At 40.6% G+C, this 15,490-nt stretch overlaps 1 protein-coding gene across 2 annotated transcripts in view; it reads left to right on the top strand.

Annotated features, from left to right (window-relative positions):
* Nucleotides 1-11,924, top strand: part of tbck (TBC1 domain containing kinase) — an 81,900-nt gene extending 69,976 nt beyond the window's left edge. For both annotated transcript variants that reach the window (XM_079499993.1, XM_079499994.1), the window contains exons 25-26: nucleotides 2,301-2,460; nucleotides 11,112-11,924. In XM_079499993.1, coding sequence (XP_079356119.1) covers nucleotides 2,301-2,460; nucleotides 11,112-11,222 — 271 coding nt within the window. In that variant the 3' untranslated portion in view covers nucleotides 11,223-11,924. The remainder of the gene's footprint in view (nucleotides 1-2,300; nucleotides 2,461-11,111) is intronic.
* Nucleotides 11,925-15,490: the final 3,566 nt, after the last annotated feature.

Below are 15,490 nucleotides of genomic sequence, written 5' to 3' on the forward strand. Positions count from 1 at the left end.
CTGAGGAATATATCCCACCCTTTTCACATTGGCCTGTTATAGCGCCACCAACAGGTTGATTTTTGCAAAACACATTTTTGGAACAAAATGCCTCAAATCATCCAATTGCCATCAAAGGCGTATGAAGAAATGGCACCCTTTTCACATTGGCCTATTATAGCGCCACCAGGAGGCCACAACCTGACCTGCCCTGGTGGAGACCTGTGCCCCGAGGGGCACTTTTTCTAGTCTTTTCTTGTTTTCCTTCTTTTCTTTTTTCCCTGCAGTCGCTCATGTCATTTACAGCCCCACCCCCTTTTTCCTAGATCTCAGTCACATTTTACTTCCATTCTGAAAGGAAGTTATTCCTTTTATTTACCTGATTTATAATTTTCTCACTTCCCCATTCTCCTCTTTCTATGAACTGTTTTTGTCCACTCAGCTTATACAGTATGCAAGGTTTCTTACAGAGTTCTGACACACTGTCCATTTTTTCCATTCTGTCATGACTCAGACAAGTGCTGCATTAATTGGTGAATCACAATGTACAGTAGCTGTTTGGGTAAAGGATGAACAGAGTTGAGCCAGTATATTCTTTCCTGGTATCCACTGAATCCACATTGAATGCGTATGTCAAGGTACTTGTTAAGGTATTTATTGTCAGTGAAATAGGATTTAGCAGTTTACTTTGTCACCTGAGTGAAAAACTTGCCTCAGCAGTATTATTGTAGGTGCATTTCTGTAGAATATATGATAAAAGTGCATTCATAATGTGACTATATTGAAATGTTATATTCTCGTACAGTAGTATGCCGTCAGTTAGTTTGAACCTAGCCTCGGAAACCCAGACGTTTTTATTTCCAGGGAGGAAAAAAAAGTCTGGGTCCGAGTCCACTTCAATTCGGCATAGTGTGTGTCCGTCCGTCCTTCCTTCCGTCCGTCTGTTACCAGCTAATCTGGTACAATTTAAAAATCACACTTGTGTGATTAAGTGACGGGTGCCTCTCTACTTTGTATTTATACCACACTAGACCGGTCCCCGGCTGTAGTGCATCGAGTCAGTAACAATGGAAGTTAGAGATCCATCCCCCACCCGGCTATGCAATACCCGTGAACCCGTGTCTGAGTATCCCTTCCAGTATATGGAGTACAGTACAGTGTACAGTATATGTGTCAGGCATGCCCAAATATGGGCAGTGTTGTGATGTTAGAACAGGCCAGCTCCATATATGGGGCCTGGACAACCCTGTCCAGAGCCCGGGCAGAGGCCTTTTGTGGTGGTTCTGGACAACTGTGGGTCCGACGGATTCGACACCGGGCACTGCACTCCCTGTGGGGGTGTGGAACGCATGTGTCGAATTAGAAGTCGGTGGGGCGAACGGTTCTTGAGTTACATGCATTACAGCCGTACACAACAATTTACAATTTAGGCATTTACGTACAGTAGCAGACACTCTTAATCCAGAGTGATTTACATTAAGTCCAGACTCCAGAGCGACTTACATACACACAGACAGAGAAACAGAGACATGGTGCATTTATAGATATATCCTAGACCGGTGCCCGGCTGTAGAGCACCGAGCCGGTAACAATGGAAGTTGGAGATCCATGCCCGTTGTACCCATGTCAGAGTACCCGTAACTGTAAGACAGACAGACGGACGTACAGAGACGTGGTGCATTCATAGACAGATGTCACATGGCGTTGACTGCTGTAAACAAACATTAAAAGACCATAGACTTGGCTGCCACTCTGTTAAACCATTTCCCACAAGGATTATTTAATTCACCTCGTACCACCAGGATTTTCCCCCGTTCAACCCCTGAAAACGCACCTCTTCAGACTCCATCTTAGCCTGTAGCACTTGCCCTAACCTCAACGACCTTGCATAGGCATATGCAAAGGCTCAATTTATGTAATTTAGATAGCATTTTATCTAGACAGCACTCACTATAGTGTACAGTATAGTTTACACATAGTTTCATTGTATAGATATTCCACTGTTAGACGGATGTTAGGTTCTTAGCTTACTCATGATTCTTGATGACTATTTTTCATGTATTTGATGTATTCCCATGTTTTGTTCTTGCTTACTGTAAATCGCTCTGGTTTGCGTCTGATAAATGCCTAAATTGTAATCGTAAAATGTAGCTCCATGTTGCAATTCCTGGTCTAGGAACAAAACATATCAGAAACACCCCCCGCTGTCTATACTGTATGTTTCAACTATCTGTATCTACAGTATACGGAAACAAAATGCAAACGTGGACAACGTCAACTGTATTTTTTAATGTGTTGAGCTTTAACAGCAGCGCGTCCAGCTTCAACAGAGGTCATATTACTGGCAGCATCAACGTTCCATACAGCACTGTGTTCAACTCTGATGATGAACTGGTCCAGTGTCCTGCAGCGGGACTCCTCCAGAACTATAGGGGACGAGTCATCGTTGTCATCAGCCATGCCATGAAGAGAGCCACAACTGTAAGTAGACAAGCACGCACGTACGCACGCACGCACACACACACACACACACACACACACCTACACACCTACGCACACACACACACACACACACACACACACACACACACACACACACACACACACACACACACACCTACACACACACACAAGCTGTGAGGTTGCTGTCTGCATAAATTGCTGTTGAGATGAATTATTACTGTGATTTGCATGTTGAAGTGTGCTTCCATTAGAGTGGTTATAATGGTAATAGTATTCTGAAGCAGATCCCTGTGTACAGTAAAAGGGATGCGTGTTGCCTTCTACAAACACATGAAAAGAGGTTAACCATGTAAAAGCTATTGTTGAAATATACTCAATATTTGTTTTTTACAGGGTGAATTGATCACACCATTGCAGTATCTAGAAAGGGGCAGGAAATACTGGAGGGACAGATTAGAAATGGAACCATCTGTGTTACAGTATTAGATGGAACCAGAGTAATCTAGTAAGAGAGTAGCGACACGCTTTGATCTCGCCGCCAAGCGGAAGTCACGTAGCTGGAGCCCCTGCGTAGTTCCAAACATTTTCTGATCTTCCATTCAGCTCTGTTCCGGGGTTCAGCGGGAAATCACAGGATTTTTTTTTTTTTAATGCATTAGCGAACCTCTCTCCAAGTTAGGCAATTGTGGTATTTTATGTAACCAGTGGAGCTATTTACCTCGGTGGTGTGCGTTCAATATTAGGTTTGGTCCAGTAGTTTTAGTTATGTCATTGTCTGTAATATTTAATTACATGTAGTATGTTTTTTTAAATGGGACTCTGAACCCTACCACACCAGATCAAGTCATTTCCTCAAATTCAAGGTACCAAAAGTTAACTCTGAACTTGGCCCTAATACATGGAATGACCTGCAAACTACATTAAAATGTACCACATTGGTACCCCTGAGTCGTTTTAAAGATCCCCACAATATATAACTGTTTTTAGATTGTTTTGAAATTTGTCTTAGCTTTTATTTGCAACCTATGTAATTCACATGTATACCTTTTGTTTTCCTTTTCTGATCTTCTGATGTACTGTGATGTTTTTTTATATGATATTGTATTACTCGACGACACTGAAAATGAGTTTGATTTTTTTTTTTTTGATAAAAAAGTTAGCACACCAAACCAGTTTTATCAAAACAAATCTCTAACCATATGAAGAACTCCCACCTACAGTATTTCTGGGAGAATTATTATCCATGGCATGTCACATAGCCAGTCAGACATGAAGCACTGTCACCTCTCACTGAATATACTGCAACTCCCCTCAGACACAACTCTCCCTCCTCAGACACATCTAACCCTGAGCAGTTAATTTAAATCTGTGTTAAGAGGTCTTCCTTGCATTGTTACTGCATACAGCTAGCCTTGCGTAGCACGTAGATATTAGTCTCGTCCCTCACAGTATTAGATTTTTTGAATACTTGGCCCAGGTTGGTTATGAGTTAGAGCCAGTGGCGTGCACAGATAGACACTAGGGGGTGCTAGAGCACCCCCTGCCCTTTTGGCAATGTGCCCTTTCAAAAATAGCAGACCTACAAGCTCGTAGCGCGCCACTCGGTGGCGCGCTATGAGCTTGTAGATCTGCTATTTTTCAATAGCTAAAGCATAACATAATGCTAACACCAAAAGGGGTTCCCGCCCAAAATAGATTAAGGCAACCGGCTGGTTCCACGCGCTGCACAAGGTGCCCTTTTTTAACTTGAGCACCTGCCCCTCTAAATGTCTGTGCACGCCACTGGTTAGAGCACAGACCTACGGGACGGGATGACAGGTTTGCGGGTGTGTGTGTGTGTGTGTGTGTGTGTGTGTGTGTGTGTGTGTGTGTGTGTGTGTGTGTGTGTGTGTGTGTGTGTGTGTGTGTGTGTGTGTGTGTGTGTGTGTGTGTGTGTGTGTGTGTGTGTGTGTGTGTGTGTGTGTGCATGTGCGCGTGCATGTGCGCGTGTGTGTGCGCGCGAGTATCTATCCTGCAACAATTAATAGTGTGTTGCACAGCATAATCTGTCTTGAGAGAGATTACCTCTCACCTAACTAGCCACCAGACTCATTCCTTGTAAGCTCTGATGCCTGAAGAAATGGAAGAGTGTTCTTTCACAGTTCAACCTGAATGTGAGGTAAAAATCCCCAAAGCATTCTCCAACAACGCTGGAAAAAGTGGTACAGTGGTACTGTATACTACCGTATATCAGAATCCCTTTATTTGCCACATACAATATTGTGCATATGATTCTTTTGTCTGGGTTTTGGTGCAAAAACGTACAGACGATAAAGCAAAGAGGCTGTCTTCATCTGAGTGCACAATGGCATGTTTCGTGGGTGGGAGTCAAGTCTGAGCGGTGAGAGTAGACCTCAAGGTCAACTGTTACCTCCCAAACTTCTCTGATCACTCACTGAATCAGACTCCTACAACCTCCTGTACCCCCACACAGCTCAAGCACCAGAGAGGCTGTGTTCTCACAGGCTTGCTCCCCCTCTCTGTCTCTTTTTCTCTGTCTCACGGTTTTTTGAGTGGTGCAACCAATCCCTTACGGAGCTATGTGTGTGTGTGTGTGTGTGTGGGTGGCTGGGTGGGTCTGAGGACGAAAACAGCATGGTTGTTTTTCACCACCTGTGCGCAACCTAACACAAACACACGCACATATTTAGTGTATATATGATGATTTCGGGTGTGCCAGTACAGTACAGTACAGTAGAGGGTATAGTAGAGGGACCTCCACACGGTAACTCTGTCATTTCTCAACCGTTTCGGACGCTGGGCGGCTCGCCGGAACCGGGCCGGCACCCTGGGTACATTCCTGTGGGTCTGGAACTTCCGGGGACCCCCCCCCCCCACACACACACACACACCCGTGACCACTCACTTCACACTGGTGTGATTTTTCAGTTCTCTGCAGTGCACACAGCTGCGATCACATGGACCAAACGGCAAGTTTGAAGCTGTTCGGTTGGACACACAGGTGGACACACAGACTGGAACCAGCCTTGACAATCAAGTGAAGTGATATGAGCCCAAGACGAAAGGTTAACCCTGAGTCACTAAACTAGCTAGCAGGTATATTATGTTGCTTCAGATTTTCTTGAGAAATTCAGCTATTAACAGGCTGTTATCAAATTCTGCACTTTTATTTGATTTATTAACACATATATAACTTATAGTTAATCACTGTTGAAACTCTGGTCACAGTTTGGTCCAAATTAAATACATAATCTTGTGGGATTTTGTCCCACAAATAAATAAATAAAAGTAGCCGCAGCAAAATGCAGGCACCATTGAAAGCGCTGTCGAAGGATGTTCGCAATAAATTGTGCATGGCTTCCCAACATTCCCAACCTAAATTCACTGGTGGCAGTACACAATTATAAGCAAAAGGATACTCAGGTGGGAAAACATTCTTGCACCCAATTAAATCTGTGTGCAATCTGGCACCCAGAGCTCCACAGCTGTGCAGAGTGTACCTAAGAACCCTGTCAGTTTAATATCTATTATCTCTAAGGAAAGGGAATTTATTTTGAACGACCAGAATTTCACCTCAGCAAAAGTTTTTACTTAATGTGTAGTTGAGTGGGTACACCGGTTTGTTCCCCGGACCGCCCAGTCGAAGTGTACCTTAGCAAAACACTTAAAGGACCACTTCACCACTTTTCAACCTATTTTCATATAATAGGTCCTCAGTAATAATCATGATAAAACGGCACAATTTTGTTCTACTCTGTCTGTGTCTCATAGGAGGGATGTGGGCAGTTCAGACTAGAGACCCATCCACCAGTGACATCATCGATGGGGAATCCAAGCTAATAGAAACTGCAGGCTTTCTAGTCCTGAAAAGTTGCAATGCGAAAATGGAAGCCATCATTCTCATGATAATAAAAATCTAAAAAAAATCTGCCTAACGATGGTGGACGTGTCTCTGAACTGCCCACAGCCCTCCTATGAGACACAGACTGAGTAGAATATTTTTTTGCCATTTTATCATGATTATACAGGGTATGCGTGTGACATCATCATCAAACCCGGAAGTTATGCGGGAACACCTACTGAGTGGCAAAAAACGACTTTCTGGCCTCCACAGCCCATACATCCAAACAGAAAAGTCCAATATGATTGCATTAAACGACGATAAACAATGTTAAACTCACTTTGCCAATCACTTTGCCACTCGATTTACCATTCACTTTATGCATGCGCATACCCTCTATTAGTGAGGACCTATTATATGAAGATAGGTTGAAAAGTGGTGAAGTGGTCCTTTAACTCTTAACTGCTCCCTAAGTGACATATTAATGGCTTACAGTGCTCCTAATAGTTAGAATGGGTAAATGCAGAGGAGAAATTTGTGCAAATATATTGTGGCAAATATCCAACAACTAAAGGGAAGAACATTTTTAATTATTATTAAGTGTTGTCTAGCTTTAGCCGTGGTCTTTTTTTCCACTAATTATATTGTTTAACCCGTTTTCTAACTTTCTTTTTTTTTGCAAGGTTCTGTAAAAGAGTTTTGTTGAAAACTATTGTGTATCCATAGCCACAAAATATGCTGTTTACGATCCACAAAACATATCTGCTGAGTCCTAAACAAATCTATGCATTTGACTGCAGAAAAATAATTGTCTTAAAATATGCATCAGCAGAATACAACAGAATCGACCATTACACCGCTGCAAGAATAACTTAGCCTTTTTGTTCCTTCTTTAGTTAAAGGGGAATTTCTCCCTAAACCTTTTTTTACAAAAGTAAGTTGATAATTATGTATATTGACCAAAAATAATAATTAAAAAAATAAAATAAAGATATAGGGGAGCTGGGGCTGGAGCTGGGGCTGCTGCTGGAGGGGTCTAACATTAGCTCACGTAGACCAGGAAGAGTGCAGTGTCAACAATGCATGGAGTGTTGCTGTCACATCATCTAGAACAGATGTGAACAAAAAACAACTGCGCGATTGAATAGGAGTTCTAGCGTTAGACCCCCCCAGCCCCAGCTTCATCTCCAGCTGCAGCCCCAGCTCCCCTATATCTTTATTTTTTTTTAATATATTTTCTTTGTCAATATACATAATTATCAACTTACTTTTGTAAAAAAAAGGTTTAGGGAGAAATTCCCCTTTAACTGTATGAGCCAAACTTTTATGTAATGCCTCAGCAGGAATATTGCTCCAGGCTTTGTCCTGATTATAACCCAGCTCTATATTAAAGAGACAATCCTGCATTAATGTCAACAAGCAGCAGCAAGAGGTGCTTTGATTAGCAGGTTAGGTTGTTTCAGACATAAAAATAGATGCGAACAAGAAGGCACTGGAGCAGCTTAGACGATTTAGGCCCTTATTTTATTATAACAGGGTGCAGGTAAAAAGCGACAACGTTTCGATGTGTCAATTACATCTTCGTCAGGTCATAGCCCGAGGGGGCAACACAGTAAGGCTTAAGTACACACATGGTGCAGGGGGCAGGCCCTTAGTTAACCAATGTCACACAGCCAGCAATCATTAGTTCATACATATTTTTCACGTGGAACCTAACAGTGAGGAATTATCCAGATGAAAGTTAAAGTGCATTCAGACTATAAATATACAGACTATAAATACACAGGTGTAGGAAGGATAGTACAAAAATCATATTTGGTTTAAGAGACAACTATCAAGTTCATATTGAAGTAAAGTGTCGAGTACAAAAATAGAACAACATTTTTGGTTAAGAGAAAGCTGTCAAGTTCATATTTAAGTATTTTTGGATTAAGAGACAACTGTCAAGTTCATATTTGAAGTACATACATTAAGATATATATATAAGATTAAAACCAAAATTGAGGCAGAAGACCAAACCTAGTTTGGGGATAGACTGCTTTGGGGGCCAAAAATAAAAATAGATGCCTCATTGGCCGCTGCAGTTCGTTGGAGCGATGTGTGTTGAAGGAGGGGTGGAAGAACTGGGGGAGGAAGTACGCCAGAAGTGTGGAAGGCACGCTTGACTTCCGCTGGAGACACATGTCTCCAACGAACTACAGCGACTAATGAGGCATCTATATATATTTGTTATATCTACGGCATAGACTCCCATTGTAAGAATGGAATGCTCACATTCTATCTCAATGAGGAAGTCCATAGCACCCAGCTTTGCAGCAAGATCAAAGCGTGTCGCAACTCTCTCTCTCTCTGTCTCTGGGTTGTTTGAGTTCAAAAGGGAATATGTTTATGATTGTTGAACTATACCTGCTTAAAATTGGCATCAGTAAAATGATCCAATATATTTTGCCCATGTGAAATGTGATCATATTACTTTTTATATACTTTACTTCCCATGTCCTTTCTATGATGCTGCACAGTAATCATACATTTATTTTCTCACTTCTAAATAAGTGTCTGTAAGCGTTTTCTTTTTGACTGTCTCATAGAGATAGTTATATATTATTTATACATTAACAGCTGGACCACACTGTCAGATTTCCACACCAAGAATGTGCGCTTTTGATTCATACAATTCAGCAAATGGTCATAGCTCCACTATAGATTTCAGCTTTGTGCTTTTTGAATCTTGCAGGGTAAGCACTATGCAGAATCATACAGTGTTTCATGCCAAAACGCAATACAATATTGTAGCACAGGCAGTAATATGTAGCATAGGCTGCTGATTTTTATTATCATTATTATGTCATTATTGGTGCATGAAACCTGAGAGCAGTGACTAGCAGTGAGTATTTAAAAAGGCATTCCATCCTCTATTTTCGCTCAGCCTTCAGTAAATACGGTTTCAATGCAGCATGTACTTGTAGTTCAGTAAATACGGTTTCAATGCAGCATGTACTTGTAGTTCAGTAAATACGGTTTCAATGCAGCATGTACTTGTAGTTCATTCATTGGATATGTTAATGCTTTGCTTTGAATTCTCTCTCTCTTCGATCGGAGTATAAAGAGACAGGAAACAAAGGACGGAGAGAGGAGAGACATTTGAGACATGATTTGAACTAGTTTTGCCTAAAGTTAGTGCAGGGCTTTTATATTGGTTATTGTACATTATATTACTGATATTATTAGTGTCCCCTTATTTGGGAGAATGTTTCTTGGATGCTAACCACAACCCATAACTTAATTATGTTCCTTTGCCATCACTGTAGTTGTAGTAGGATTAAAGATTTGAGCCTGTGAAGCCATTTATTGGGGTTCGGTGGTGTTTACAAAGAAACAGTCAAATGTTATTTTTATGTCTTCCCTGATGAAGCTCACTTGTTGGCCAAAACATGTTACCTTGTTCACTGATTGTTCACTGATTTATTGAGGAGTACCTTGGCTTTCTTATTTACTTTAGTTGCAGCATTCCTCATTTTGGACAGCAAAACACTTCCCAACATTTTTATTTTCTCTAGCCCTTAGAATGCCATATCCTTATATTCTGATTTTATTTATTTATTTGTGAGCAGCGGGGCAAATTATGTTGTGCCATTTCAGCTAAATTGATGTTATGTCGGCTAATCTTTCAGTTAATCCACGTTCAGTTATGCCACCTCTGTACTCCTTCGACTGAATCTGCCAACCACTCCAGGGTATCTCCTTAACAATAATCCTAAACTTTGAGTGGTGGTTGATCTTCCTGGCTGCAGTACCTGCGGAAAGCCTATTTTCTATCCTATATCCCGTTGTTTTGTACAATGCACATACAAGCACACTGATGTTTCCGTATCCTCTCTAAACCAGGTGGTTAGAAAAGTGCAGAGTTACTTACAGGTGAGACATTTCATCCCAAATGAAATAAATGCTCCCAATATGTCATTTTTAGAGGAAATCCTCATGCAAACCACCAACAATGTTATATCATCTGTTTATGAAACATCTGGTTGCAGTGAGGGACACTCTGCTAATCCTCTTAGAAGACAGTGGCAAATAGATCTTGGGGAAAACATAGAAGAGGGCATATGGAAGACAATTATGGAAAACACACTACATATTCTTATGTAATAATAGGGATAGGGAGTCTCAATTTAAAATCCTGCATAGAATGCACAGCACATCACACCATTGTTGAGAAGCACATTTGGCACAAATTCACCTTTGTGCCCAAAATGTGAAAGAGAGACTGGTACCTATGTACAATATGAGTGGAGCTGGAGCTGTCCAGTAATCAGACATTTTTGGGAGGAATTGAAGGAAGAGATCTGTAAAATTATGGGTTAATTATCACATACAGTAGTTGTCATCACTACACTCTATACTGGCTGCTAGTGTGAGAAATATACAAAACAAATACAATGTTAAACTGATTCGAATACTAATGTATATTGCGAGAAAGAGCATTCTCAAGGTTTGGATTGCTAGAGATCCAACCTCATTAGCAGACTTGTATGAAACCGTGTTAAGGATAATACCCTTAGAAAAGCTTACATATGTTATACATGACAATTATCAAGGCTTTGTAAAGGTCTGGCAATCATTCATAAATGTAGTAGACACTACTTTGTTTCTTCTTTTCTGTATGTTTTTTTCTGTTTTGGTGGTGTTGCTTGTTAAATGTTTAAAAAATGAGGTTATGTCTGAGCAGAAGTGATTCCGATATAGATAGTAGATACAGATAGTACTATATACAGTGTCCAATGTCCAGCATAATAATGATGACATTTCTTTTCTTTTTCATCAACCCCAGTTTGCGACCCATCTTCTGAAGGTGAACTACCCACGGGTGTGCATCCTGGATGGAGGGATCAACAAGCTGAAGCCTACAGGACTCCTCACGGTCCCCTCACCCCAGATCTGATATGAGCACTGCCCCTCAACCAATGTGAAAACAAGACAGGAGAATCACAGGAAAATACTTCTGTTTTGTACTGAAGATTTCAGTACATGTATTGTGTGTGTACACACACACACACACACACACACACACACACACACACACACACACACACACACACACACACACACACACACACACACACACACACACACACACGTATATGTGTGTATGTATATCTATATACTGTATGTATGTATCTATCTCTCTCTCTCTCTCTCTCTCTTTCTCTCTCTCTCTATATATATATTCTATATATATATATAATATATTGTGTATATTGTGTATATATAGTATAACTGCAAGACACAGTAGTTACTGGGGCCAAACAACATTGGTAGTGGATCTCTTCGTTTTAATGCAGTGATCACTCATCTTTTCTGAAAACATGAACAATCATAATATCACCTGATAAAATGGTAACAATTTACAATGTTACAGTACTACAGCACCTGTGTAATTTTGCCCCTAATATGTCTATTTTAACATTAATTACACATGATTTCTCAGATTTTCATTACATTGTTGATATAACAGATAAATTAACAGTTTAATCCACTGGAATAAGGCTAAATAGTGTTGGTGTTTACATTAAATCACCAGCAACAGCAGTGTTGATATTGAGCTTTCAATGTGTTGTTTTATTAAACTGTGGCTTATAGTGTATACGAGTTTGGTGTTCCATAATGGTCAAAATGCGAGGCTTGTTGGCGAGGGTTCCCTTCCTCTCTGTAGAGAGGAAGGGACGTCTTCACATACAATACACCCAGTCTCATGGGCTCCCTATTTTATCTTGTTCCTATGAAGGTCATTCTTTCATAATGTTTCCCTTTGTGTTCCCCCACTACAGTACATCGTAGCCTATAGTATAGTACTGTTATTTGTTCAAACACTATCCTTAACTATCCTTAACTTTATGTAGACAACTCATTTCTATCACTGTCATTTATTCACACACCTTAACGAACTACTGTAACTATGTACACAGCTTTTGGTTCATGCGGTGTCAGTTTTACTCAGTGAGAAAGAGTTTACTCTCCAGACCAGGCCAGGTTAAAACATACACTATAAACTAACTAAACATACACAGCTTTTATATGCAAATGATGGTATACAGTAATTAGTGCCATATGCACACAAATGTTTAGGATGGCAGCCCAGTATATTAAGTCCACCTTTCTGTGTCATCTAAAAAGCAGTTGGCCAGTATCTCATTCCATTGCTAAAACAGTTTCAGGGGAATACATCTTGAACAGAGCGAACACCCGTTTTCTGCCTAAGAAAATACTGAACAATGAAAGAACTCCTGTTCCTAAGAAAAGAGGGTGTATGATTATCTGTCAGATAAAATAGTGTTCACTTTTTTAATTAACTAAATGTCCTCTAAATGCCACAAGGATGCCATCTGGACAAATGATTACCCAAGCATAGTACAGTACCTGCTGCACCTGTAAAATGTGATTGCACACAGTTCTATAAGTCTGTCCATTACACCACACACAGATCTGTATTTTGTAGTTTTAGTTTGAAGTTAAGATACAGTAATACAAAAAATAGTTTTGGGCTAGATTGGATTAGATTAAACACTCCAGCTGCACAGAAAACATTTCCTTTTAGAAAGCATTCAGAATGTCATCCCCTTTCACTGTTGATATGGGCAGACTAATCACTGTTGAGCTGCTAGTTAATAGAATCACGGTTGTAGCCGTGCCAGAGCAGGTTACTGTATGTTAGGCGGTTATTAAGCTGGCAGACCAGAGACTGAACCCTGTGATGTGCGGCTGGGTACTGGTCTGGACTTCCTAACTGCCAGACCCCAAGTAGTCAGGGTGAGCATAACCCTCACTAATGGGGCCCCCAAGGGTTGCGTACTGACTGCTCTGTCCTCAGGTCAGGCCAGTTAAGCACAATAATACCATGGTCAGTACACCTATTACTTGTAGTTTTGGTCCCTTTGGGAATCGGCCAATTCCAGCTGGAAAGGGAAATCAGAATCTCCATAAAGCTTGTTAACGGTACTGAAGCACAATGTGCTCTAAAATATCCTGGTAGATAGACAAGGAGCTGTATGTATGCCTTCTGCATGTGTCCTGGACATTTGACAGATCATACTTATTTCTATCTATCTATAATTTTGACTTACTGTTAAATCTAGTATTATTACTAATTTCTTTATGTTCAAATAATTATTAGCTTGTTGTATTGTTGTGTTAGCACAGTCTATACAGAACATAGTGACGTGAGTAATTTCACAACTTGTACTGTATGACTAATAAATCCCTTGTGCGTTAGTTATGGCTGCACTGGTGATTACCTATATAGACAGTCGAGGAATTTATCGAGCCAGATACATGATGGATTGAGATGACTGGAAATGCCATTGGTCTAAAAGGATATGTCTAAGGACAACCTAGAGAGAGAACTGAAACATATCATGAGCCAGTGCTTGGCACCAACTACGGAAGCCTGACAAAAGATGCTCTGCAATCTTTGCTGTAAAGTGCATTTATGGAGGGGAAGCTGATTCTTAAAGTTGTGCTTTGTTGTTTGTAATAATGTAATAATCTTTATTGAGAACCTTTCAGACATAAATGCAATTCAAAGTGTTTTACATACAAATACAAATGTAAATGAAAAATAAGTTAAAACAGAGGTAATAGGTTCAAATCTGGTCACTTATTCCTAGACCTCCAGTTGGTGGTGGCGGCCTTACAGAAATGTACAGAGAACATTTTAAATGTTCCCTGGTTGACTTTGGTCGTTTCTCCACTTTAGAGATTCTCAGTTTTGTAAAAAAAAAAAAAAAAACTCCAATCTCCAATCACACTGATCACTCTGTTGACGACTAGTCTGGGTTTTTAATACAACCTCAGACATCTTTGATTCCATTGCACCCTTTAAAACTAAATATTCAAAACCAAACGCCCTGCATTGGCTCCATGATCATATGGGAAATCAAGAAGAAATGCAGGAGAGCAGAAAGAAAATGGAAAAAGGATAGGCTCACCTCATCTCATCTGTGTTTACGAAATCTGATGTCTGCCTATCAGACAGCTGTAGAAAATACCAGAAGTGCATATTTCTCTAGGAGTATTGCCACTCAACCCCACAACCCCAGAGTGTCGTTTCAGACTAATATACTTATCGAGGCTGCCATCAGCCCGTCCCCTATAGTGTACCTCTCGAGGCTACCCCAGAGATGCGTGAGAAGTTTCTTCTCCACTTTGTGGATAAGATAGAGGGAATCAGGCTGCAGCTCTCGCTGTAACCAGAGACTGCTCAGAATGTTACTCATTTTAATCTAATCTCACTGGCAACTCTGGAGGAAACTATTTCTCATATGACAATGAGATATTATCCTCACTAGATGAAGGAGGTCCTACAAACCATTGGTCCTAATATTTTATTCATTTTGACTACCAGCCTTAAAAGCACGCTGGTCCAACCATTGCTGGAAAAGCCATCTTTGAACCCGCTGGTTTTAAATAATTTTAGACCTATTTCCAAACTTTTATTGAAAATCCTGTAAAAATTGTATCTGTTCAATTGATTTATTTTATGACTCATAACAGTGTCTTTGAGGAGTTGCAGTCTGGCTACCGGGCATGTCACAGCACAGAGGCATCCCTAAAGTGACTAATAGACTTATTACTTATTGAAGATTCTGGTGACTGCTCTATTTTAATGCTTCTGGACCTTAGTTCAGCATTTGATACAGTCAACCACTCAATTTTAATAGACCGCCCTTGAAAGATGGGTTGGGATTAATGGAACTGCCTGAGATTGGTTCCGCTCCTACTGTATCTCACTGATAGAAGCTTCTCTGTGGTGATTGGCGAAGCTTCTTTCTCCCAGGGATCAATTCTGGGTCCCCTTCCCTTCTCCATTTACATGCTCTCCATTGGCAATATCATTCGTAAACATAATATTCATTTCCATAGCTATGCAGATGACACACAGCTTTACATACCATTAAAACCCGGAACTGCAGGTAATGTGTCAAACTTATTCTCATGCCTCTCAGATATTAAGTGCTGGATGGCTCAGAATTTCCTCCAATTAAACGAGACAAAAACATTATTATTGGTCTCCCTAACTCAACACCTTCTTTCGAGTCAGAGCTCAGTACCTTGTCTTCTAAATGTCACTTATTCAGCACTACCTGGGTGTCATCTTTGATTCAAACCTCTCATTTAGTCCCCAAGTCAGACATGTTATTTTCAGCTTCAGAA

The sequence above is a fragment of the Electrona antarctica genome, assembly GCF_951216825.1.
Source record: "Electrona antarctica genome assembly, chromosome: 4".
Classification (NCBI taxonomy): Eukaryota; Metazoa; Chordata; class Actinopteri; order Myctophiformes; family Myctophidae; genus Electrona; species Electrona antarctica.